This window comes from Microcaecilia unicolor, chromosome 5 (genome assembly GCF_901765095.1).
Source record: "Microcaecilia unicolor chromosome 5, aMicUni1.1, whole genome shotgun sequence".
NCBI classification, from domain to species: domain Eukaryota; kingdom Metazoa; phylum Chordata; class Amphibia; order Gymnophiona; family Siphonopidae; genus Microcaecilia; species Microcaecilia unicolor.
The window spans coordinates 190,621,769-190,647,440 of record NC_044035.1 but is presented as its reverse complement, the minus strand read 5'-3'; the positions used below and the strand labels follow the sequence as shown (position 1 = coordinate 190,647,440).

Here is a 25,672-nt window from a genome sequence, read left to right as displayed (position 1 = left end):
TCAAAGTCCCCTGTCAAACCCCCACCAGTGTCATGGGATCTCAACGTCGTTCTCACCCAGCTGATGAAACCTCCTTTTGAGCCACTGAATTCCTGCCATCTGAAATACTTGGCCTGGAAGGTCATTTTCTTGGTGGAAGATACTTCAGCTCCTAGAGTCAGTGAGCTTCAAGCCTTGGTCGCCCATGCTCCCTATACTAAGTTTCATCATAATAGAGTAGTCCTCCGCATGCACCCTAAGTTCTTGCCGAAGGTGGTGTTGGAGTTCCATCTAAACCAGTCAACTGTCTTGCCAACATTTTTTCCCTGTCCTCACACCCGCCCCTGCTGAGCGTCAGTTGCACACACTGGACTGCAAGAGAGCATTGGCCTTCTATGTGGAGCGGACAAGCTGCTTCAGATGGTCCACTCAAATGTTTGTTTCTTTCGATCCCAACAGGAGGGGAGTTGCTGTCGGGAAATGCACCATCTCCAATTGGCTAGCAGATTGCATTTTCTTCACTTATGCCCAGGCTGGGCTGACTCTTGATGGTCATGTCACGGCTCATAGTGTTCAAGCCATGGCAGCGTCAGTGGCCCACTTGAAGTCAGCCACTATAGAAGAGATTTGCAAAGTTGCGCCATGGTCATCGATCCACACATTCACATCTCATTACTGCCTTCAGCAGGATACCCGACGCGATAGTTGGTTTGGGCAGTCGGTGCTGCAGAATCTGTTCAGGGTTTAGAATCCAACTCCACCCCCCATGGACCATTTTTGTTCTGTTCCAGGCTGCATTCTCAGTTAGATGTTTCTTTGTAGGTCAATCCTTGTTATGTCCTCGCCGTTGTGAGGCCCAATTGACCTTTCTTTGTTGTTTTGAGTGAGCCTGGGGGCTAGGGATACCCCAGTCGTGAGAACAAGCAGCCTGCTTGTCCTTGGAGAAAATGAAGATACATACCTGTAGCAGGTATTCTCCGAGGACAGCAGGCTGATTGTTCTCACATACCTGCCCGCCTCCCCTTTGGAGTTGTCCTTTTCCTCTTTGCTTTGTTATCGAACTGATTGGGACTCTCGCACGACAGGCAAAAAGACGGCTGCTCTCGAGGCTCTAGCAAACTTTTGTTGCTAGGAAGATTTCCGTTCTTCGGGGCTGCCGTGGACGTCACCCAGTCGTGAGAACAATCAGCCTGCTGTCCTCGGAGAACACCTGCTACAGGTATGTATCTTCATTTTACATAGCTATAGTTCGGGTTCCTCTTACCCACATGCATCACTTTGCACTTGCTCACATTAAACGTCATCTGACATTTAGACGCCCAGTCTCCCAGTCTCGTAAGGTCCTCTTGTAATTTTTCACAATTCTCTCGCAATTTAACAACTTTGAATAACTTTATGTTGTCAGCAAATTTAATTACCTCACTAATTAAATTTGTGGGATAAACATAAAGGAATCCTGTTCAGAAGGAAAGGATCCTCAGGAGCTTAACCGAGATTGGATAGCAGAGCCGGTAGTGGGAGGCGGGGCTGGAGGTTGGGAGGCGGGGATAGTGCGGGGCAGACTTATACGGTCTGTGCCAGAGCCAGTGGTGGGAGGCGGGACTGGAGGTTGGGAGGCAGAGATAGCGCTGGGCAGACTTATACGGTCTGTGCCAGAGCCGGTGGTGGTAGGCGGGGATAGTGCTGGGCAGACTTATATGGTCTGTGCCAGAGCTGGTGGTTGGGAGGCGGGGCTAGTGCTGGGCAGACTTATACGGTCTATGCCCTGAAGAGCACAGGTACAAATCAAAGTAGGGTATACACAAAAGTAGCACACATGAGTTGTCTTGTTGGGCAGACTGGATGGACCGTGCAGGTCTTTTTCTGCCGTCATCTACTATGTTACTCCTATCTCTAGATCATTTATAAATACGTTAAAAAGCAGCAGTCCCAGCACAGACCCCTGGGGAATCCTACTATCTACCCTTCTCCATTGAGAATACTGACCATTTAACCATACTCTCTGTTTTCTATCCTTTAACCAGTTTTTAATCCACAATAGGAGCTTCCTCCTATCCCATGACTCTCCAATTTCCTCTGGAGTCTTTCATGAGGTACTTTGTCAAACACTTTTTGAAAATCCAGATACACAATATCAACCTGTCACGATTGTGGCCTTGACCCCTCTTTCGACTCATCTTTTCTGCTGGTCAGCTCATGAGCTGGCTACTGTCTGCATTGTTGTGTTTGTCCTGTGTGTTCCAAGCCTCACTCCTGTGTTCAGTATGTATTTCCTGTTTCTGTCCTGTAGGGTTTCTGTCCACTGTGTTTCAAGCCTCATTTTGGGATCTGTGTATTTCCTGTCTCTGTCCTGTTATAAGGAAGTGGTGCACTTTCATTCAGGGACTTTGCAATACCAAAGGTCCCCAGGTTAGTCCGTGCGCAGTTGCATTTCTGCCTTGTTCTAGTCTGTGTGCCTGTAGGCACTTCTCCATCTTGTCTTCTTTATTGTGATGCCTGTGTGCACTTCTGCCTTTAGCCTTAGTTCTGTTGTTGGTCTGTTGGTTTGCTTTGTGTGCTGCCTAGTCTGCCTTGCTTGTTCTAGTCCCTTCTACCTTAGCTTCAGCCATAGTTATGTTGTTTATCTGTGTGACTCAGCTTTCTGTCCTACCTAGTCTGCCTTGCTAGTTCTAGTCCTCTCTACCTTAGCTTCAGCCATAGGTCTGTTGTTTGCCTGTGTGTGTCAGCTTTGTGTCCGTTTGTCTGTCTTTACCCTGGTAGTCTTTAGCTCCAGTCCCCTCCCTGCTTGTAGCCAAGCTTGTTCGTGAATCCAGTTCCAGTCCAGTCAAGCCCAAGCTTGTTCCTGAATCCAGTTCCAATCCAGTCAAGCCAAGCTTGTTCCTGGATCCAGTTCCAGTCCAGTTTGTTCCAGTATCTGGTTCCAGTCCAGCCAAGCCAGGTCCGTTTCAGCATTTGGTTCCAGTCAAGCCAAGCTTGTTCCAGTATCCGGTTCCAGTCCAGCCAAGCCAAGTCCGTTCTTTCATTTGATTCCAATCCAGTCAAACTTGTTCCAGTATCTGATTCTAGCCAAGCCAAGTGCATCCTGAATCTTGCCCAGTCTTGCTTGGAGGGTTTTGCCTCCTGCTGCTGCTCGACAACAGTAGGCCAAGGGTTCACATTGTTCCAGAGTTCACGCCTGGTTGTTCAAAGCCTGGGAACGTGACACAACTGGCTCACCTTTATCCACCTGTTTGTTCACTCCTTCAAAGAAATGTAATAGATTGGTGAGACAAGATTTCCCTTGACTAAATCCATGTTGGCTTTGTCTCATTAATCCATGCTTTTGAATATGCTCTGTAATTTTGTTCGTTATAATGGTCTCTCAAAACAAAAACAAAAAAGGAAGAACAATCCTCACGAAACTGTGAGAAGTACAAAGAAAACAGTGATGTGGATCCAAGGAGGATAACAATGAAGTCTTTATTGGGGTTGCCTTGAAATACGACCCGACACAGCCGTGTTTCGGCCCAAAGTCTTGCCTCAGGGGTCTTGATTGATCTCTGATGTTGTTATGTATTACTTAACAACAGAAGAATCCTAAAGTAAGAGCCTGGCTGTAAAGTCCTTGGTTATCCTTTATCTTGTGAGTACGCTGAATAAACAAAGAGCCGTATTGCCGTATACTTAGTCCAAAGCTAATATCAAATCTGATCATATTAGGATCACTGTTATCAAGCGGCCCCAGCACCATTACCTCCCGCACCAGATCATGCGCTCCACTAAGGACTAGGTCTAAAAATATTTCCTTCTCTAGTCGCGGCTCCTGTACCAGTTGCTCCGTAAAGCAGTCCTTGATTTCGTCAAGAAATTTTACATCCCTAGAATGTGCCAATGTTACATTTACCCAGTCAATATCGGGGTAATTGAAATCACCCATGTTGCCCAGTTTGTTAGCCTCCCTTATTTCTGATAACATTTCTACATCCTTCTGTTCATCCTAGCCAGGCGGATGGCAGTACACATATAATTTCAATCCATAGCAATTCCAAGATGTGTTTTGTTTCCTGCAGAAATTTCTATCTATTTGATTCAAGGCCCTCCTTAGAATACAATGCTACCCCTCCACCAATTCGATCAACCCTAGTACTACGATATAATTTGTACCCCGGTATGACAGTGTCCCACTGGTTATCCTCCTTCCACCAGGTCTCAGAGATGCCTATTATATCTAATTTTTCATTAAGTGCAATATATTCTAACTCTCCAATCTTATTTCATAGGCTTCTGGCATTTGCATATAGACATTTCAAACTGTTTGTTGTTCTTATTTACATCATGCTCAGTACTTGTCAGTATTAATTTGCAATCTTTTGTATGATTTTTATTTAAGGACATCTGATCTACTAGGTCACTTTTGCAACCTCACTATCAGGATACCCTATCTTCCCTGTTTTGGTGATATCTTTAAAAAATACCTTATTCCAAACTATGCACTTTTGAATGACTGTAGGCCTCCCCCAGTTTCTAGTTTACAAGCTGCTCTATCTCCTTTTTAAATGCTGATGCCAGCAGCCTGGTCCCACCCTGGTTAAGGTGGAGCCCATCCTTTCGGAATAGGCTCCCCCTTCCCCAGAATGTTGCCCAGTTCCTAACAAATCTAAAACCCTCCTCCCTGCACTATCGTCTCATCCACGCATTGAGACTCCGGAGCTCTGCCTGTCTCTTGGGCCAGGTGCATGGAACAGGTAGCACTTCAGAAAATGGTACCCTAGAGGTTCTGGATTTGAGCTTTCTACCTAAGAGCCTAAATTTGGCTTTCAGAACCTCTCTCCCATATTTTCCTATGTCATTGGTACCCACATGTACCAAGACAGCTGGCTCCTCCCCAGCACTATCTAAAATCCTATCTAGGTGACGCAAAAGGTCCGCCACCTTCGCACTAGGCAGGTGATCAGGCGATCCTCACGTCCACCAGCCACCCAGCTATCTATAAGCCTAATAATCGAATCACCAACTACAACAGTCATCTTAACCCTTCCCACCTGGGCAGTAGCTCCTGGAGACACATCCTCAGTGTGAAAGGAGATTGCATTCCCTGGTGTGCTGGTCCTGTCTACAGGATTACTTCCAGCCTCACCAGGGTGATGCTCTCCTTTTAGAGTGTCACGTCTGTGGCCATGACCACCCTCAGCCTTACCTTGTTTCTGGGGGTTAGCCTCTGTGCTGGCTTCTGCCTGTCTCTGTTTTAGTTTTGTCTCTGGCTCTGTGTGCTGATTACTTCACTAGACCTCACCTGTGTGGGCTATGCCTCTCTGGGGAGCCAGCATCTAAGATGGCTGCCGCCTACTCTGTGCCAGCTTCCAAGATGGCTCCTGTTTGTCTTTCCTGTGTGTTCACTTCCTTTGTGTTCCCAACCTCCCCTTGCTGTGAGTGTGTTTCCTGCCCCTGTCCTGCGCAGGTGATGTCATCAGTGAGGACCTTCATAAGGAAGTGTTGTGCTAGCATTCAGGGCCTTTGCATGGTGTCTTGCCTTTAGGTCAGGTCAGGTTAGTTAGTGTTCTGCTGCAGTACTGCTTAGCCTTTCTCTGGGTTCTGGCCCAGCTTCTCTTTGTGTCTGTGGACTGCTAGTCCTTCCATGGGGGGGGGGCTCTGTGTCTGTGGACTGCTTGCCCTTCTACCCCCTTGTTCTGTGTTTGGAGTCTGAAGCCTTCAGCCATTCTCCCTCTGTTTGTGGTGGGAGTCTGTAGCTTCAGTCTGCTAGTTCCTGGTGTATTCTATTGTCTGCTGCCGGCCCCATAGACTCTGCTAGTTCCTGGTTACTCCTTCTGTTTGCTTGACGAGTTTGACTCCTGCTTGTTCCTGACTTTCCTCGCTTGCTGCCAGCCCTGACCACTGCTCGTTCTTGACTATCCTTGCTTGCTGCCAGCCCTGACCTCTGCCGGTTCCTGTTGAACCCTGCTTCTGTCTAGCTAGGGCACTTACCCTGAGTGCCTATCCTGAACCCTGCTTGTATATCCTGAGGATATATTCTGACCCCTGCTTCTGCCTAGCTAGGGCATTTACCCTGAGGGTTATCCTGAACCCTGCCTCTGCCTACCTAGGGCATTTACCCTGAGTGCCTATCCTGAACCCTGCTTGTATATCCTGACCCCTGCTTCTGCCTAGCTAGGGCGTTTACCATGAGGGTTATCCTGAACCCTGCCTCTCCCTAGCTAGGGCATTTATCTTGAGGGTATATCCTGAACCCTGCTGGTATATCCTGAGTGTATATCCTGAACCCTGCTTGTATATCCTGAGCGTATATCCTGAATCCTGTCTTTGTCTAGCTAGTGTGTATTTCCTGGGGGTTTATCCTGTATCCTGCCTCTACCTAGCTAGTGGGTTTCTCTTGTGGGTATTCCCTGAAACCCGTTCTGCCTAGCTTGCTGTGTGCCCTAGTCCTTGCTCCTGTTACGCTTTTGTTCGTCTTGTCTCCCTGGTCTGTCTTGTGTTCCTTGCTAGTGGCAGCACAGCAGCTTTCAGTCTGAGTCTAGTATTTAGTCTAGCTTCTTCGTGTTCCCTGCAAGTCCTGCCGGCCTCCCACACGCTGGAGCTCAACTCCAGGGGAACGGTGGTCAAGTGCAGGTGAAGCTGTTCCTGTTCTGCCGGTTCCAGTTGCTTGCCTCAGTCCCGACGACAGTCCAGAGGTCCAGCCCTGTCCTTCCGTGTATCCAGTTCCTGGGTGGTCTTGCCTGCCGCTGCCGCTCCTTGGCAGTGGTCCAAGGGCTCACGTATTCCGGTTCTGCCTCGAGGACCTGACATAGAAGTCCTCCCTCCTCCAAGGCAGCACAGGGGCTGCCAGATTGGAGGTGGGACTTCTCTACAACATCCCTGTAGGCCTCCTCTATGTACCTCTCTGTCTCCCTCAGCTCCTCCAAGTCTGCTACTCTAACCTCAAGAGAACAGACTCATTCTCTGAGAGCTGGAAGCTCTTTGCATTGAGCACACACATATGACATCTCACCAAGTGGGAGATAATCATACATGTGACACTCAATGCAAAAGACTGGATAGCACCTCTCTCGCTGCTGGACTACTGACTGCATCTTAGTATTATAGATTTGTTTAATTAAAACTTCTTGAGGTATTAGGGATATCAAATGAATATAATGATCCTTTTGACTGGTGTAATTTGTAATTTATTTAGGGTTTGCTTTTAGAAACTAATTAAATGTAATTCAGACTCTAATGAAAATTCCCTTCTTGTCTTAATTGACTATAAATGAAGAGTTGAGCTAGGAATGGGTGGGAATGAGGACTGAACTGGGCCCTTCTGTGCCTTCTAGAGACTATCTGTTAATGCTGTGGAAGAAACTTCCAAGTTTTAAAACTATGGGGAAAAGGGTATAGAGACTAGCTAATAAAGTTTGCTTGCTTTTTATTTTTAATTTTAAAAGTCTTACTGTGTTTATCAATATCCTACAATTCCTCTTTTAAATCCTAATCTTTAAGCTGTGTATTGATTTTGTGATGTTTTGTTTTGTGGTTCATATTATGTATGTTTTTTTATTTGTTGCCTAGATTTGGAGAGACCGTGAGATATAAGAATGTTTAAACAAAAATAAATATCAGTTAAAACTATAAAGCCAATCTTGTCTGCCCATTCTCTGTTTCTGTTGCAATACTGTACACCCTGCTTAAACCTGACTTTACTCTTACTTCCTTGTAAATAAGGATTCTTTGTTTATTCTAGGCTTTTTTTTTATTGAATATTGTTTTTGCCTCTACTTCTTCCTCTTGGGGTCAGATCAATGTGTCCACCTGGATACATAAAGCCACCAAATGCAGGTGAATAACTTTTTGTTTTTAAATTAAGATTGACAACATTACAAACTCTGTGATAAAGCCAATCACTGCCCTGTGTCCTCCTCAAGAATTTCCAGGTTAAAGTTATCAACTTGCTCACAAAGGTACTTGTCAACAGACTTTGCGGACATAAATTAATAACACTGGCTAGGAATCATCTGACAATCAACAACATCTAGGAACAACTACTCATCAGCAGGACCATTCAACAGTTGTAGATTTGTTTTTGCACATAGCCCCATTTTTGTGCCCCTGCTGACTTATGCAAATGAAGTCCCTCAATCTTTGAATATTGTCCGACATTCCTTCATATTCCTCAGAGGCCACTCCTGCTTATCACTATTTAAATCTTCTGTCACAGGTAATTTAAGAGGAAAAAGTTAAATGCTTAACTGTAAAATGAATTTACAAATCTGTAGTAGATGTTCTCTAAGGACATCAGGACTTTAATTTGTACAAGTGATGTCACCAATGGAGCCTGGTGTGGGAAGCACTATTTCTAGAAGCCTTAAGATAAGCTTACCGCTCATGCTCCTGATGCCATCTGCTGTAGTCGTATGGGTCCTCCTTACTCTATTACTAGCTAGAGGAATACAACTGCTTGGAAAGGTCAGAGAGCTGTGAGGATTATGTCCTGCTGTACTCAGAGAACACCTGCGATAGGTAAGAAACTTTGTTTTCTCCAAGGATGACCAGAACTGTTAAATCCTCAGGCATGAAACTCCCTAGCTACAGGCTACCTTTAAAAGAAAAAAAGGGGAAAAACACAACAAGTGGTGCTGCAACATGCAGACACCAATATTTTAGGTGGCAACTTGCTGCATTTATACATTTTTTTCTCTTTTGCTTGTTCATTTGTTTGTTTCTTGGAAGGCAGCCTGGAACTGAAAGAAAAAGACCTAGGAGAGATGGAGTTTGATTCTAGACCCCAAAGAGATTCTGGAAGACTGGATAAATCTACTGTCATGTTGGGAATCCTACTCTAAATATTGGGATGTGAATGTATGGACAGAAGTCCATGACTATGAAAACCTTTTAGTGGCATACTGATGTCAGCATTGCACTGACATTATGAGCTGTCACCAGACCATCTATAGTCAGCCTAGCCTGGACACAGGTCAAGGAAATGCAGTCTATTAGCCAATTGGAAAGTGTGCATTTGCCAATGGCAGCCCCCATCCTATTTTGGTCAAAAGAAAAGGGTGAACTATCTGTAGGCTTTAGTCTGCTCCAGATAGAAGGCCAATGTGCATCACTTTGCTTTTGTCCACATTAAATTTCATCTGCCAGTTGAATGTCCAGTCTTCCAATTTCCTAAGTTCTTCCTGCAATTTTTCACAACTCCGAATAGTTTTGTGTCATCTGCAAATTTAGTCACCTCCAGTGCTTTTTTTGTAGAAAAAAAGGTGCCGGTACTCACTGTGGGCGGAGTCACCACATATGACTCCACCCCTATTATAGCCACACCCATGTTAGCCACACCCCTTATACCAGCCATAGCGCATATAAACAGACATCACTGAAAATATTATACTAGTAAGGGAGAAAAAAATAATGCAAATTTTTTTTTCATTATAATTAATTTCTATAAGCTGCTACAGCTCCAGTATACCCAGTGCAAAATAAGACAGCAGATGTTTTAAATTCTCAAATTGGACATATTCCAGACACTAAAGTGAAAATAAAATGATTTTTTCTACCTTTGTTGTCTGGTGACTTTCTTTTTCTGATCACGCTGGCCCAGTATCTGATTCTGCTGCTATCTGTCCTCTTAACTCCGTTTCCATGGCTTCCTTTCCATTTATTTCTTTACTTTCCTCCTTTCTTCTTCATTTCTTGCTCTATATCCATAAGTAAAAGCTGGGTCCTCCGCAGACTTGGATCCAGCTTCTGCCTATTTTCTCCATCCATGTGCAGTTTTTCTTCTCTCTCCTCATCCACCCATGTCCAGCAACCCTCCCCTCCCCTCCCCTCCTCTCCCCCCTGCCATCCGGCACAAAAAAAGCACTGGTCACCTCACTCGACGTTCCCATTTCCAGATCATTAATAAATATGTTAAATAGCAATAATCCCAAGTACAGATCCTTAGGGTACTCCACTATTCACCCTCCTCTACTGAAAGAATTTGCTATTTAACCCTACCTTCTGTTTTCTATCCATCAACCAATTCATAATCCACAACAGAACATTGCCTTCTATCCCATGACCAGGGGCGTAGCTACGGGTGGGCCTGGGTGGGCCTAGGCCCACCCAATCTCAGCTCAGGCCCACCCTGTGTCAGCCTGTGCACCAATCAGGACTTTGTTTTCGGGCTGACCTAAAGTCCGGCTTCAGGGGAGGACCTCCCTACAAGCTTACCTTTGCTGCCAAGTTGGAGTGGATGCTGCTGCTGCTCTATTGCCAGCAGCACTTCTAGCAAAATTGACCCGGAAAGTTATTTATTTGGAGCTCCCCCCTTCCCCCTGCTGTGCTGTGCTGCTGGAGAAATCTGGCAGTCTGCAGCAAAATCGGCCCGGGAAGTTGTTTTATTTGGACTGGAGCTCTGGGCAGGCACTGCTTACGTCTTTCTAGAAACTGTCCATGCAAAACGTTCTTCGTCCAGTTGGGAATGAAAAGATCAAAATCTCAGGCAGCTAAGAGGAGACGTCAGGACCGGATCTCCCTCCTCTCCAAATAGGGCAATCGGATCAAGATCCTCTGCTCCCCTCCAGCAAAAAGAAACAGGTTTATTTATTTATTGCACTTGTATCCCACCTTTTTCCCACCTATTTGCAGGCTCAAAGTTTATGTATCCACAGCAGGGATCAGACGAAAGCAGCTGAGGAAGAAAATACTACTACTGCTACTACTTAACATTTCTAGAGCGCTACTAGGGTTACGCAGCGCTGTACAATTTAACAAAGAAGGACGGTCCCTGCTCAGGTGAGCTTACAATCTAAAGGACAAAATGTCAAGTTGGTGTAGTCTAGATTTCTGAGTATAGGTGTGGTGGTTAGGTGCCAAAGGGACTCCTCTTGAGATAGGATGAGACAGCCTTAGTCATTCAGCACAGAAGAGACCCCGGCCCGGCAGCAATAAGAGATACAAAACACATAAATAGCTCCAGAAGTCTTCTGTGCTCCCGAGTCGGCCGAACAGAACGGGCCCAGTCTAGCAGAAATTTGAGAACAGGGTCTGGGGGGAGGGGGGTACCAGCTGCTCTAGCTTCAGGCAAATTCACAAGCCTTAAAGACGCTCTTCAGTTACTCCACCGGGATAAAGAACAAAAATCACAAGAGATGGAATAGCTGTAAATCTAGAGGGGAAAAATACCAACAATTTATAAAATTATGTCCTGCTGTACTCAGAGAACACCTGCGATAGGTAAGTAACTTTGTTTTCTCCAAGGATGAAATAAATTAATTGCAGCACGGGGGGGGGGGGGGGGGGTGGAATCCCAACTTTCAAAATGCTGAAACGTTTCCTCTCTGCTCAGGGCTGAAAAAAAAAAAAGCTTGAAAATGCAATACATTAAGAGATATCAGTGAACCTGTCTTCAAGTGAAGTTTCTCGACAGCAGGAGAGGACAGGAGGATTAGGTTGCTGTTAGACAGACCCTTGTTTTAGTTTCTTTCACTCCTGCAGGGAGGAATGTCCTGATAAGAAATTACAATCCGTCCTCAACCAGGGAAAAAAACATTGAAGGGGGAGCGGATTGCTGAATATCAGCCTCATGGTGCCCACCCATATTAGCTCTGGGCCCACCCAAAATATGATGTCTGGCTACGCCACTGCCCATGACTCTAAATTTCTCAGGAGTATCTCTTGAGGAACTTTGTCAAATGCTTCCTGAAAATCTAGATACACTACGTCAACTATCTTATCCTATCTATATGTCCCATCTTTGATTACACCCTATGCTGTCTATTAAAATATTTTATTGTGTATTGTGTTGGCATTGTAATGTAGCATACTACTACTAACAAATCATTTCTACAACGCCATACTTTGAATTGTTGTTTGAATATTTTTACTGTTGTAATTATCTATTGCATATGTTTGACTTATTCTTGCAGTACACCGTCTTGAGTGAATTCATTCAGAACGGCGGTAAATAAATCCTAATAAATGTTTATTCAAGCATTCAAAGGCATGAAGCAAATTGGAGAGGCAAGACTTCCCTTGGCTGAATTCATGTTTACGCTGTCTAAACCATGTTTGTTTGTCTATGTGTTCAGTGATTTCATTCTTTATAATAGTTTCCACTACTTTGCCCAGCACTGACATCAGGCTTACCAGTCTAATTTCTCAGATCACCCCCTAGATCCCTTTTAAAAAATAGGCACTACATTGGCCACCCTCCAATCTTCAGGTACTACAGATGATTTTAATGACAGGTTACAGATCACTAACAACAGATCTGCAATTTCATACTGGAGTTCTTTCAGTACCTTAGGGTGTATACCATCTGGTCCAGGTGATTTACTACTCTTTAATTTGCCAGTTTGGCTCAGTACATCTTCCAGGTTCACTGAGATTTCTTTCAGTTCCTCTGCATCATCACCCTTAAAACCCATCTCTGGTACAGGTAGATCTTTTACATCTTCTTCAGTAAAGAACGAGGCAAAGAATTCATTCAGCCTCTCTGCTATGGCCCTGTCCTCCCTAGAAACATGACAGCAGATAAAGGCCAAATGGCCAATCCAGTCTGCCCATCCTCTGAAACCCCTAACTCTTCCTTTTCCTAAGCGATCCCAAGTACTTATCCCATGCCTTCTTATATTCTGACACAGTCATCGACTCCACAACTTCCACTGGGAGGCCATTCCACGCTTCCACCACCCTTTCTGTGAAATAATACTTTCTTAGATTACTCCTAAGCCTGTTCCCTCTTAACTTTCTTTCAGTTTCTCTGCATCATCACCCTTAAAAACCATCTCTGTGTCACGTCTGTGGCCGTGACCCTCTCAGACTCACCATATTTCCGGCGGTCAGCTTCTGAGCTGGCTTCTGTCTGTTCTTCCTGTGTTAGTTCTGTCTCTGTCTCTGGGTGCTGGCTGCATTGGATTGTCTGTGTGCTGTTTCCCGTTCCAGACTTCAGCCCAGTCCAGTCTGGATCTTCCGGCCTGCCAGACTTGCTTGTTTTGTTTGAACCTACACAGCACCCATAGTTGCCTGGTGATTGCTGCAGCTGAGCCTCAGCTACTGCTGGGCTTATTAGCCATTTTGAAACTCTCTGCTTGGCCTTTGCATCGCCTAAGGCCCTGGTTTGTTGGTGCTTGCTGCACTTCTGCCTAGTCCAGTTTATAGTCTGTATTCTTGCCTGATTCTAGTTTAGTCTTTGTGTAGCTTTGTGTTCTGTACTGCTTGTTTACTGTTTTGCTTGTTTTCCAGTCTTGCTCTTGTTTGTATGTCCTTGTCTAGTGCTAGGTTGTCTATGTTTCTTGTTCAGTGGCTGCCTGGCAGCTTTCAGTTCTGTCCCTTGTCTGTCTGAGAGTCCTAGTCTAGTATTCTGCCTAGCCTCCCTGTGTGTTCTGATCACTGTGTGTATCCTGCTGGTATCCAGTTTCTGCCCTGTCCGGTAAGCCCTGCCAGCCACCTGCACTCAGGGGCTCAACTCCTGAGGAACGGTGGCTAAGTGTAGGTGAAGTCTAGCTGGCCCTGTCTGAGTTCTGCCTTAGCCCTGTGTGGGGTGGTTTTGCCTGCCACTGTCACTCCTCGGCAGTGGTCCAAGGGCCACAAACCTAGTTCCTGTTTTTGAAAACGTGACACTCTGGTACAGGTAGATCTTTTACATCTTCTTCAGTAAAGAACGAGGCAAAGAATTCATTCCAGAGTTTTCCTTCAGTTGAAAAAGGCTCACTTCCTGTACATTAATGCCCTTGAGATATTTAAACATCTCTATCCCTCTTCTCTTCCAGTGAATACACCTCCTATATTATGACCCTAGTGCATGACCCTGCATTTTTTAGCATTAAATCTTAGTTGCCAAATATCGCTCCATTCCTCCAGCTTTGCTAGGTTCTTCCTCATGTTATTCACATCCTCCAGGGTGTCCATCCTGTTGCAGAGTTTGGTATCGTCCGCAAAGAGACAAACCTTACCAGACAGCCCTTCCACAATATCGCTCACAAAGACATTAAAAACAGCCAGCCCAAGGACCGATCCCTGTGGTACTCTACTGACAACACTCCCTGATGATCTAATCAGGGCCATGCTTAGGGTCTCTGGTGTCCCCCTGCAGACTATCAGTTGGCGCCCCCAAACCGTGTGGCATTTTAACAGCTTTGAATTGTTTTGCGTCATCTGCAAATTGAATTACCTCACTGAGATAGTTTTGGGCACAAAAGAGTCTCACTCAGTAAACCCGAGATGCTGCAAATCTGTGAACAAGCACCTAAGAAACTTAGAAACTAACGGCTAAGGGGCCCTTTCAACCTTCTTCCCAATAGCCCTCTTGCGCTTAACTTCACAGGGCACGAGGGAGCAAGAAGCCCACCGAACGCGTGGAAGCGATTTTCCTTTAAAGTAATTCTCTTTCTGAAAACTGAATATGTTGTTTTCCAAATGGAGTCTTTTTAAAGATTTATAGTGGAGTCATTGTTGCTGCCGAAAGTAGGTTTAGTACTTGTATTTAATTGTGCAGTTCACATGCATAAGCTATAGAAAACAAACACCCCCCACCCCTGTTGTGCACAGACAACTTGCAGTCATGCTTTAAGCAAAAATCATTTATGATTCTTAATAACGAGTCCCCCACGTGAACAAAGTCCAAACACACAAAGTATCTTTCATCAGACAACAAACATACAAAAAAAACATCCCTGTTTGTACTGAGATGTAGACTACTCCACTCTGCCACCGTCTACTCTATTCAGACATAAATTAAACCTAACCACCTTAGACATTTGACTCCTTGTTAACGAACGAACAGAAAAGCTTCAGGAGTGTGTACTTAGGCAAATACAGACCCTAACCTCCCCTCCCCCCCCCCCCCCCCCCATGCGAGACGAATCACAAGAGTAAAAAAACTCAACAGTATTACTTGAACGGCCTGTACGTGAAATGCAGAGTAAAGCTGAGCCTAACAATAAAAGTAACAATACAAAATATTTCCCCTAGATCAAAACCAGAAAGAAAATACTTGATTGTAGAACGTTTGAATTCTAATTTGGTAACCAGTCTCTGTATCGTAAGAGTCTCAGGTGACTTGTTCCAATTAGTAGTTGTCTAATTAAATTAGTGCCGCTTAAATCAGCCAATGGGGCACATAGGGGTGGGAGGGGTTTTTGGTATCTTTGTCTGTCTTGTCAGTCACCAAAGAATTGTATAGCCCCTCCCCTGGACCCATTAGCTTCTCAGGAGGTGTGAAAAAGCCGGCTGAAGCAAAGAACTCAGGATACATTTTTATTTATTTATTTTTTTCTGAAGCTACTAGGCAGATGAGTCCGGGACTTTACAAGTTTTCTAGGTGTTATAGTAAGAAGTATGTGCCTTTGAGGTTTGATCAATATGACCTTATTTCAGTATTAGAAGCATCCTTTATTTTGATGGCAGACTTTTATTTTTTCCTCACGGCAACGTCTTTTTTTTTTTTCTGCGCAAGTTAACTTAAGATGCAATTGGCCTCGCTGGTAACTGGGGGTGCCAGGCTTCTGAATCAAGTAACTTTTTGTTTCTTCTGTCTTCAGTGATTTTTTTTTTTCATTGTTTTTGGCACTTTTTCTTGGAGAATGCAGTTAGGTGAGTAGATTCTTGCACTCCGGCGTCAGACAGCAAAGAAGAAGAAGTGGAATGAACGCAGGCGCAAGGGGAGGAGTCGGACCCTCAGTGCTGCCCAAGGAAATTTAATGACAGAGAACACTTTGAACAACTCGACGGCAGCGCCGCGGCCGGCGCAGCGCCCTTGAAGATAGGCGCCCCCCTGCGGTGCTTACCCCGCTTACCGGGTTAGCACGGCCCTGGATCTAATGGACCGGACCCACAGATTCCTTCACATGCTCTCTGCTTCTGATATACCTGAAAAAGTTATCACTATGAATTTTTGCCTCCAAGGCAAGTTTCTCTTTGTATTCTTTTTTGGCCTTCTTTATCAATACTTTGCATCTAACTTGCCAGTGCTTATGTTGCTTCTTGTTTTCTTCATTCAGATCTTTCTTCCGTATTCTGAAAGATGTTCTTTCGGCTCAAATAGCTTGTCCTTTTAAACATGCTGGCTGCTGTTTGCTCTTCTTTTCACCTTTATTAATCTGGACTGGGCTTCCAAAATGGTATTTTTAAACAATGTCCATGCCTGATTTAAAGTTCTAACCTTCTACCAGCTTTTTTATAACCATTTTCCTCATTTTATTGTAGTTACACTTTCAAAAATTAAATGTTGCTATAGTAGATTTCCTTAGTGACTGCATTCCAGTTATTAAGTCCAATTTGATCAAGTTATGATCATTGTTTCTCAAAGGACACAACACCATTACCTCTTGTACTAGGGGAGTAGCCACGAGTGGACCTGGGCCCATCCAGTTTGAGCTTGGGCCCATCCAGTTTGAGCTTGGGCCCATCCAGTTTGAGCTCAGGCCCACCCAGCAGTGGTGCACCCTTGCCAACCGCCATGGTTTTGGCATCTCCCTTTGCATCTGTTCAAGGCTGGAGAATCGGTGCTGGATGACCTGGAAGCCTTCCCTCTATCACATCCTCCCCAACTCTGACAACCCTCTCCCTCCATGCAGAATCTTTCAAAGGATCACCGACAGCATGTAAGAATCACTGCCACTGCTGCCGGTGATCCTTTGAAAGATTCTGCATGGAGGGAGAGGGAAAACTGTTGGGCAGAGAGTGGAAGGGAGGGAGAGGAGTGATGCTGCACAGGGGGATATAGGAAAGAGTGAAAATTGTTAGGTATGGGGGTGGAGAGGAGGGAGAGGAGAGATGCTACATGGGGGGGGGGTAGGAGAGAGGGAAAATAGTTGGGCATAGGTTGGAGAGGAGGGAGAGGAGAAATACTGCATGGGGAGAAGGGAAAATTGTTGGGAATGGGGTAGAGGGGAGGGGAGAGATGCCACATGAGGGGTAGGAGAAAGGGAAAATTGTTGGGCATGGGGTTGGAGGGAGGGAAAGGAGAGATGCTGTATGGGGAGAGGGTAAGAGGGGTGAAAATTTGTAGATATGGGGGTGGAGGGGTAGGAGAGAAGAAGAGATGCTGCACAAGGGGTAGGAGAGAAGGAAAACTGTTGAGCATGGGGGTGGAGAGAGATGTTATACTTGGGATGCAAGGGAGAGAGAGAGATGGTGGACAATGGGAGAGAGGGAAGAGGAAAAAGAGAGGGAACATTATTGGACATGAGGGTACAGGAGAGGGAACGAGAGATACTGCACTATGGGAGGGAGATGTTGGATCCAGAGGCAGAAAGGAGCAAGAGATGCTGGACTTTGGGTGGAAGGGGAGAGGGAGAAATGCTGGTCCCGGAGGAAGGGGCAAGAGGAAAGAGAGAAGGGACAGGAAGATACTGGGAGGGGTGGGGGTGGAGGGAGGAGAAAGAGGGAGCAGATGCTGGGCTAGAAGGGTGGAGGGAGGGAGACACTAGGAATGGTGGAACTATGTGAGAGAGGCCAAGGGTGGTGGCAAGGAAATGAATGACAGGAGGATAGTGACTACAGGGCAGTGGTGTGCTGGAGCCGGCTCGCACCGGCTCGCAAGAGCCAGTTGTTAAATTTTTTAAGCTCTTGCGAGCCGGTTGTTGTGGCAGGCGAGCAGGCTCCCAGGGGCGGCGCAACCCAGCGGTAAGTGAGGTAAGCATGGCAGGAGGGCGCCACAAGCCATGCTTACCTCATCCCCCGCCACTCTGGGGGGGGGGGGGGTGTAAATTGTTGATTTACCTCAGCAGACACAGTCAAACCCCGTCTCTAGCCTTCACTTCGTTTCCGTCAGTGTCCCGCCTTCTTCTGACGTCATTTCCTATTTCTGCGAGGGCGGGACATTGACGGGAACAAAGTGAAGGCTAGAGATGGGCTTTCACTGCAGCTGCTGTGACGGAGGCAGGGGAGCGAGGAGAATTGTTGGGTGGGTATGGATGGCTGGAGGGAGGCAGGGGAGCGGAGAGAATCGCTGGGTGGGTATGGATGGCTGGAGGAGGGGCAGGGGAGCGGAAAGAATCGCTGGGTGGGTATGGATGGCTGGAGGAGGGGCAGGGCAGCGGGGAGAATCGCTGGGTGGGTATGGATGGCTGAAGGAGGGGCAGGGCAGTGGAGAGAATAGCTGGGTGGGTATGGATGGCTGGAGGAGGGGCAGAGGAGTGGAGAGAATCGCTGGGTGGGTATGGATGGCTGGAGGAGGAGCAGGGGAGTGGAGAGAATCGCTGGGTAGGTATGGATGGCTGGAGGGGGGTATGGATGGCTGGAGGGGGATAGGGGAAAGGAGAGAATAGCTGGGTGGGTATGGATGGCTGGAGGAGGGGCAGAGGAGTGGAGAGAATCGCTGGGTGGGTATGGATGGCTGGAGGAGGAGCAGGGGAGTGGAGAGAATCGCTGGGTAGGTATGGATGGCTGGAGGGGGGTAGGGGAAAGGAGAGAATCGCTGGGTGGGTATGGATGGCTGGAGGGGGGCAGGGGAGAGGAGAGAATCACTGGGTGGGTATGGATGGCTGGAGGGGGGGCAGGGGAGAAGAGAGTTGCTGGACATGGATGGAGCAGAGGGAAGGGAGAGAGAAGAAATGCTGGACATGGATGGAGGGGAGGGAAGAGTGAGGAAGGAAATGAGATGAGGGAAAAGGAAGAGAGGAGAAAAACTGCACATGGATTAAGAAAATAGGCAGAAGCTGGATCCACTGGACAGTCAAGTCTGCGGAGGACCAGAAATGAAGAAGAAAGGAGGAAAGGAAAGAAATAAATGGAAAGGAAGCCCTGGAAACGGAGTTAAGAGGACAGATAGCAGCAGAATCGGATACTGGGCCAGCATGATCAGAAAAGCAAAGTCACCAGACAACAAAGGTAGAAAAAAAAATCATTTTATTTTCATTATAGTGTTTGAAATATGTCCACTTTAAGAATCACGTGCTCAACATTAAAAGTTTATATTTATTTATTTATTTACTTATTTATGGCATTTTATCCCACATTAAACATGAATTAGATTGGAACCTGGGATCATAAAATATTTTTTTTCCTGGAGTAATGCATTGCCCTCCCCAACAGGCTCTCTCCCCGGCTATAGCCAGCTCTGCAATTTGGGGGGGGGGGGGTGGGGGCAGAGGTGGATGGAGGGGCGCAGAGGTGGACCGGGGAGAGAGCCTGTTGTTAAACATTTACCAGCACACCACTGCTATAGGGGGTAGAAATATGGTAATGGGGAGTAGATTGAAGATGGAAGGGAATGGAAGGCTGGGGGAGGAGTGAGATGGGGAATAAAAGAGCTAGTGGGTGAAAGAAGGAGATGAAAATCTGATAGGTATCTGAAAAGTAAAAAGAAGGAAAGGTGTTAGGAAAGAGGATGAAATTTGAATGGACAGAGCAGAAAAGAAAAAAAAAGAGAAGAAAGCTAAAATGGAAAGATCAATATGTCACAGGCAAGTGTACTGAAGGAATAGAATAAGAGAGGAGAAAAGACAAATGGACAGCAGCTGCTTGAAGGAGAATTAGCAGAAAGAAAAGTGGAAAAGAGAAACTGGAACCAACATGGTGGAAAAATAAAATGACCAGACAACAAATGTAGAAAAGGCATTTTATTTTGAATTTATTAACTAAAATATGTTAGCTTGAGAAACATGCATAGCGGATGTCATTTACTGTGTTCAGGAGAAAATGAAATACATACCAAGATTTCAAGTTCAATTTTTGTCTACATATTTTTATTTCTAATTTGTGATCCCTTGTTCTGTATTTGTTGAGAGCCTGTCGGTGTGATTATAATAAAATGGGTATTGATTGCCATTAAAAGAAATAAAGTATTTTAGCAATTAATGATCATCCAGCATATCTGGTTTTTCTCAAGCCATCTCCAACTTCCCACTGTTGTTTGTTTCTCAATGTTCTCCGTGGGATTCCTTTCGGTTCTCTTCTTCTCCTTTCTGGTGTGATTGTAATGGCAGATGGGTAGATTGGAGGGGAGGTATGAAGGAGAGGGAATGGGGGGAGACTGCCTTCTTTATTTTCTGCCCTGGGCCTTAGCTTGTCTAACACCAGTCCTGTCCCTTGCTGCAGCTGGTGGGGATCCCCAAGCCCCATCAGCTAAGGACCTCCTCTGAAAGCAGCCAGAACTCCCTTCTACTAAGGTTGGCAGATGGCAGCAACATCCTTGAGCCTCCGATAAATAGGCATGTGTGGGGTGCTGGCGTCAGTGGTTCAAGGAGTTGCTGCTGCTCTCTGCCAAAATGGAGTTTGGCCATCTTCGAAGGAAGTCTTCAGCTGGCAGAGTTTGGGGATCCTTATGAGCTAAAGTATTTACATTTTGAGTTGGGATGTGCCAAGGGAGAGATGGAGGGGCAGGACAGTGAGAAACATTTGTGCCCACCCACTTTGGGCTCAGTTCACCGAAAACTGGCTGTCTGGATACATCACTGCTTCCATCCTCTATTCACAGTAATCAAGTACTTAGAAGGCAAGAACTGCACAAGGAACAGATATTCTTTACTATTATCTTCCTTCTATATTCACCCTCTACACATACACAAAAGCATCCTTCTCCCTTATCATGCTTCTGTCTTTCTCACTCACTTAGGAAGCTTACTAATTATCGAGTCTGCAAGCCAAGATTTGTCTGAACATTTCATAGTTTGCTCAGAGTCAGCAGCAGAAAGTGAAGCAAGGCATCCATCATATGCTGAAGAGACTCTTGCATATAGGCACTAGACTAATGTGCAGCGCACTAAAATAGTGAAAGAAAATTGCAGCCTGTGCAATATTTTACACAGTAATGTTTATCTAAGATACTAAACATAAATTCTCCCCTGCATTTTTCTTGTCTGCCTAGAATCAGTTATCTTAGCAAAGACACAGACTACATCACTCTTATATTATGTGCTTGGTCATTGCTAGTTATGTCATCATAAATGATATCACGTACACATTGCATGAAGGAGGTACAGCTGTGCACAATGCAATTTGATAGTTTTTCAATGATGAATCCAAGGGAAATGCAAGGAAGCCGTTTAAAGGATTAAAAATAAAACAGCTTAAAAGCAACACTTTTTACTGTTGTGCAGGGTATAACTACTTGTCATATGTCCTAAGCAACCACATAACATATAGATGCCATAACACTTATTACAGCACACCATACACCTCTCAGGTTTGCCTTGAGGTTCGCACTCCCTTATTCCGCATGAAGTGAAACAAACATTAAAAAATAATATATAAAATAAACTAGCTCTGTGAACCTGAGGCAGGCTCCTATGTGATTTGTCAGATCCCAGCTCTTCATTTGCCACCTACCTAGACTATGACCATTTTTCGTGTAAAAACAGGTGTTGTTAATAAGGTTGACACAGCATCCAATCACATCGCCAGTAGTGAATGTGGGGCCATAAGGTTGCCCTGTTCCTGAAGAACAGAATGAGTGCCCATCATCGCCATGGTAACCATATGAATGCTTATCCCAACCTGAAGGAGAAAGAGAAAACACAACATTTAAGAAAGAAATTGTTACCTATAGCAGATTTCTCTGAAAACCCAGTAGTTCACCTACTCATACATGTGGGTCATGTGGCTACAAATAGCTCAAATGGAAAAGAATCTTCTAGTACTCTCTGAAAAAGGCAAAAGCCTTTCACAGTGGCTCCAGTAACGAAGGATGCTATATTGGAGAAACAGACCAGATGCTTAAGACAAGATTCAATTTACATAGACATCACATGAACAATACTGGTGCCAGTAGGGCTCCCACCCCTGTTGGTCAGCATTTTACAGGACCAGGACACTGTACCAGTGACTTCACAGTGAGAATCCTGAAAGGTAACTTTAAAACCATACAAGAACGTAAGACCTTTGAAGTCAGAATGATTGAATATTTTAACACCCAACAGAAAAGACTTAACAAGGATCTGGGGTTCCTAGCCCATTATAAACCATAAAGCTGTATTTCTCTGTTGATCACTCCACCCCTCACCTATCCACACCCATCCTGTTAGAATATCAATGATATGCTTTGATGTCCCCAGGCATACCTCCTACCCACCCCCATCCTCCCACCCTGTCAGACTCTCATTTATTTATTTATTTATTTATTTGTTGCATTTGTATCCCACATTTTCCCACCTATTTGCGGGCTCAGTGTGGCTTACAATAAGACTTGAATAATAGAAATACATTTGTTACAACTAAGTTATGGATTACATTGAACAGAGTTGTGCGAGGCATTCGAATATCATTGGTAGTATAACAATGGGACAACAACATAGAAACATTAGAAAGAGACAATGGGAAAAAAGGGCATTATTAGGCGCCTAGACATATAGTGTACATAGTTCCGTGGACGAATGTATGGTTGACTGGATAAAGGGATGATGGATCAGATGTGGATGTGTATTGCATTGTGGACAGTGAGTGGTCTCTATGTGTTTTGGCTCTTTCCATAAGTTTGTTCGAACAGGTGTGTCTTCAGTAGTTTACGGAAGGAGGCTTGTTCGTTGATCATAGTAATGCTTGAATGTTTTCACTTACATTTATTTTTTATTTTTGTTACATTTGTACCCCGTGCTTTCCCACTCATGGCAGGCTCAATGCGGCAGGCAATGGAGGGTCAAGTGACTTACCCAGAGTCACAAGGAGCTGCCTGTGCCGGGAATCAAACTCAGTTCCTCAGTTCCCCAGGACCAAAGTCCACCACCCTAACCACTAGGCCACTCCTCCACTCTTATATACACTGTCAGCTAGCACATTTGCTTATTTCCGATCTAACGAAGAAGGGCAACCTTCGAAAGCTAATCAAGAAATGTATTAAGTTATGTCCAATAAAAAAAGTATCATCTTATTTTTTTTCCATGTTTTATTTTGTTTGATTTCTATTGATAAGAGTGGCTCCAGAATTCCTCTCAGACTCATTAATTAATTTTTTCTGACAGAACGCCTCCTCACAGGGGAGGCGGGCAAGGTATCAAAAAAGAAACTCTATTACAGATAGGCAGTCCATGAGCCACCAAGTGGAACTTCCTACCTAAGGGTTACCTTTAACAAACATGTGGAAACAAATCATTCAAAATTTAGGATTATATCTGAACTTTAGATTTAATTAGTCAGTCATCCAAACTAGTGTTCAAGGTCTACCATTTGGTACACTTTGACCTCCCAAGAAGGTGTGCAATCAGAGTTCCTTTTACAAAGGCAAGTTAATAGATTTAGCACAAGCTAAATGCTCAGGGGCCCATAGGAATAAAATGGGCTTCTTAGCATGTAAAATGTGCTTCAACAGTGAGTGCTAAATCCATTGGCGCACCTTAGTAAAAGGTTCCCTAAGTGTGTACCTGAGGTAAAGGAGAGTAAAGTGACTTTCCCAAGTTCACAAGGAGTGCCAAAAGAAGCAACAGGTAACTTGTTGCAGTTATCTATACCATCTCTGTAGGCTGTCTATTCATTTGTGACTAGGAACTGGACCTTCTCGATAGCAGATCCTTGATTAAGGAATACAATACCAATGTATTTGCAGGGAAAAATACATGAGAAATGCCCAATGGATCCTAGTTTCCCAGTGGTGTCAGGACATAGGGAATCTAGAGGATGTCATCTGAGTTGCTGGTTCATTCCCTACTCTGGTGAACAGTTCAATCCAGTTTGACTCTGGGACTCCCATTCCAAATTCCATAGCCCACGAAAGCGTTGACAATGGATGCATCCCACCTAAGGTGAGGAGCTCATTTAGATGGGTTTCACACTCAAGGTGCTTGGACAGCCTAAGAAACAGATCGGAGTTCCAGGCAATCTGGAATGCTCTAAATGCTTTCAGGGATCGGCTAAACAACCAAATTGTACTCATTCAAACAAACAGGTTAGCATGTACTATATGAACAAGCAATGGGGCACTGGATCATGCCCTCTGTGTCAGCAGGCCGTCCAGATGTGGCATTGGGCGCACCAGCATGTGATGCTCCTCAGGGCCGCTTACCTGGTGGGAAAATTCAACAGCCTGGCTGACACACTGAGCAGGGTCATGCAGTCGTATGGGTGGTCCCTCAGCATGGGTGTTGCCTGCAAGATCTTCCAAGCATGGGGCTTCTTCTTGGTGGATCTCTTTGCCACTCAGTCCAATCACAGAGTCCCTCAGTTCTGTTCCAGGCTGTAGGCCCACGACAGACTAGAGTCTGATGCTTTCCTCCTTCATTGGGGGACAGGACATCTGTATGCGTATCCTCCTGTACCTCTTATGAGGAAGACTTCACTGAAACTCAAACAAAACCATGGGACCATGATCCCTCTTCTTCTGGAATTATCCTCCGAAGAACCTTGGAGAGTGGAGTGTTTTCTGCCTATCATTACACAGAAAGAGCGATCTCTTCTGCATCCCAACCTCCGGTCTCTGGCCCTCACAGCCTGGATGTTTAGAGTTCAGAATTTGCTTCCTTGCATCTTACTGAGGGTGTCTCCATGGTCTTGCTGGCTTCTAGAAAAGATACCACTAAGAAGTGTTACTGTTTTAAATGGAGGAGGTTTGCCATTTGGTGTAAGGGCAAAGTCTTAGATCCTATTTCCTGCCCTACACAGACTCTGCTTGAATACCTTCTGCACCTCTCTGAGTCTGATCTCAAGACTAACTCTGTAAATGTTCACAGTGCAATTAGCGCTTATCATCACTGTGTAGAGGGACATCTTGGGACAGCCTCTAATTGTTCGCTTCATGAGAGGTTTGCTGTTTACAAAGCCCAATGACAAAACCTCCAACTGTGTCATGGGACATCAAAGTCATTCTCACCCACTAATGAAGGCTCCTGTCATGGAGCTGGGTATGATATTTGAGGCTGGCATAGAGGCTGGCAAAAAATATAAAAAAACATTTTTTTGAGGGTAGGTTAGTGACCACTGGGGGAGTAAGGGGAGGTCATCTGGTCAGTTTGGGCACCTTTTTGTGGCTTGGTTGTAAGAAAAAAAGGACCAGGTAAAGTTGCCCAAGTGTTCATCAGGGACGCCCTTTTTTTCTCCATTATGGGTTGAGGATGCCCATGTGTTAGGCAGGCCCAAGTCCCGTCTTTACTACGTCTCCGACACCCCCCCCCCCCCCGGAAATTTGGTCGTTCCCGCGATGGAAAGCAGTTGGGGAGGCCCAAAATCGGCTTTCGATTATGCCGATTTGGGCGACCCTGTGAGGACACCCATCTTCCGATTTGTGTCGAAGGGCGTCTCTTTCTTTCGAAAATAAGCCTGATAATCAACAATAAATCCCATTCTCAGGAAGTGTCTCAAGTAACTTACTTAATGGCAATCACTTCAGCCTGTAGAATTGGTGAGCCTCAGGCTCTGGAATCCTACCTGCTTTATACTACATTTCATCATAATAGGGTGTTGCTCTGCACCAGGGGCATAGCCACGGGCGGGCCTGGATGGGCCAAGGCCCAGCCACTTTCCCTCCAGGCCCGCCCATCCAACATCCTGCTGCTGTCGCTGCCTTTTCTCCCGTGGCTCCGCCGGGTCTGGGAAGCAGCGTTCAGCAGCGTTGCCTGCCTGCATTTTAAAATAATTCGTCTCCCCAGGCTCCGCTGCATTTACTTCTTCACCAGTCGCAAAGCGCTGCTGTTTGCACAGGCAGCTCCGCTCCCCTTTGCTGCATCCATCTGGCCCTAGGTATCCACTATAGGAAGTGGATCAGAGAGGGCTGGATGGACGCGGCAAAGGGGAGCGGAGCTGCCTGTGCGAACGGCAGCGCTTTGCGACGGGCAAAGAAGTAAATGTAGCGGAGCCTGGGGAGACAAATTAT

At 45.5% G+C, this 25,672-nt stretch overlaps 1 protein-coding gene across 4 annotated transcripts in view; it reads right to left on the bottom strand.

The window, feature by feature from the left end:
* Positions 1–25,672, bottom strand: part of RANBP10 (RAN binding protein 10) — a 683,001-nt gene that overhangs the window by 356,181 nt on the left and 301,148 nt on the right. For all 4 annotated transcript variants that reach the window (XM_030203667.1, XM_030203668.1, XM_030203669.1 and 1 more), the window contains one exon: positions 21,205–21,372. In XM_030203667.1, coding sequence (XP_030059527.1) covers positions 21,205–21,372 — 168 coding nt within the window. The remainder of the gene's footprint in view (positions 1–21,204; positions 21,373–25,672) is intronic.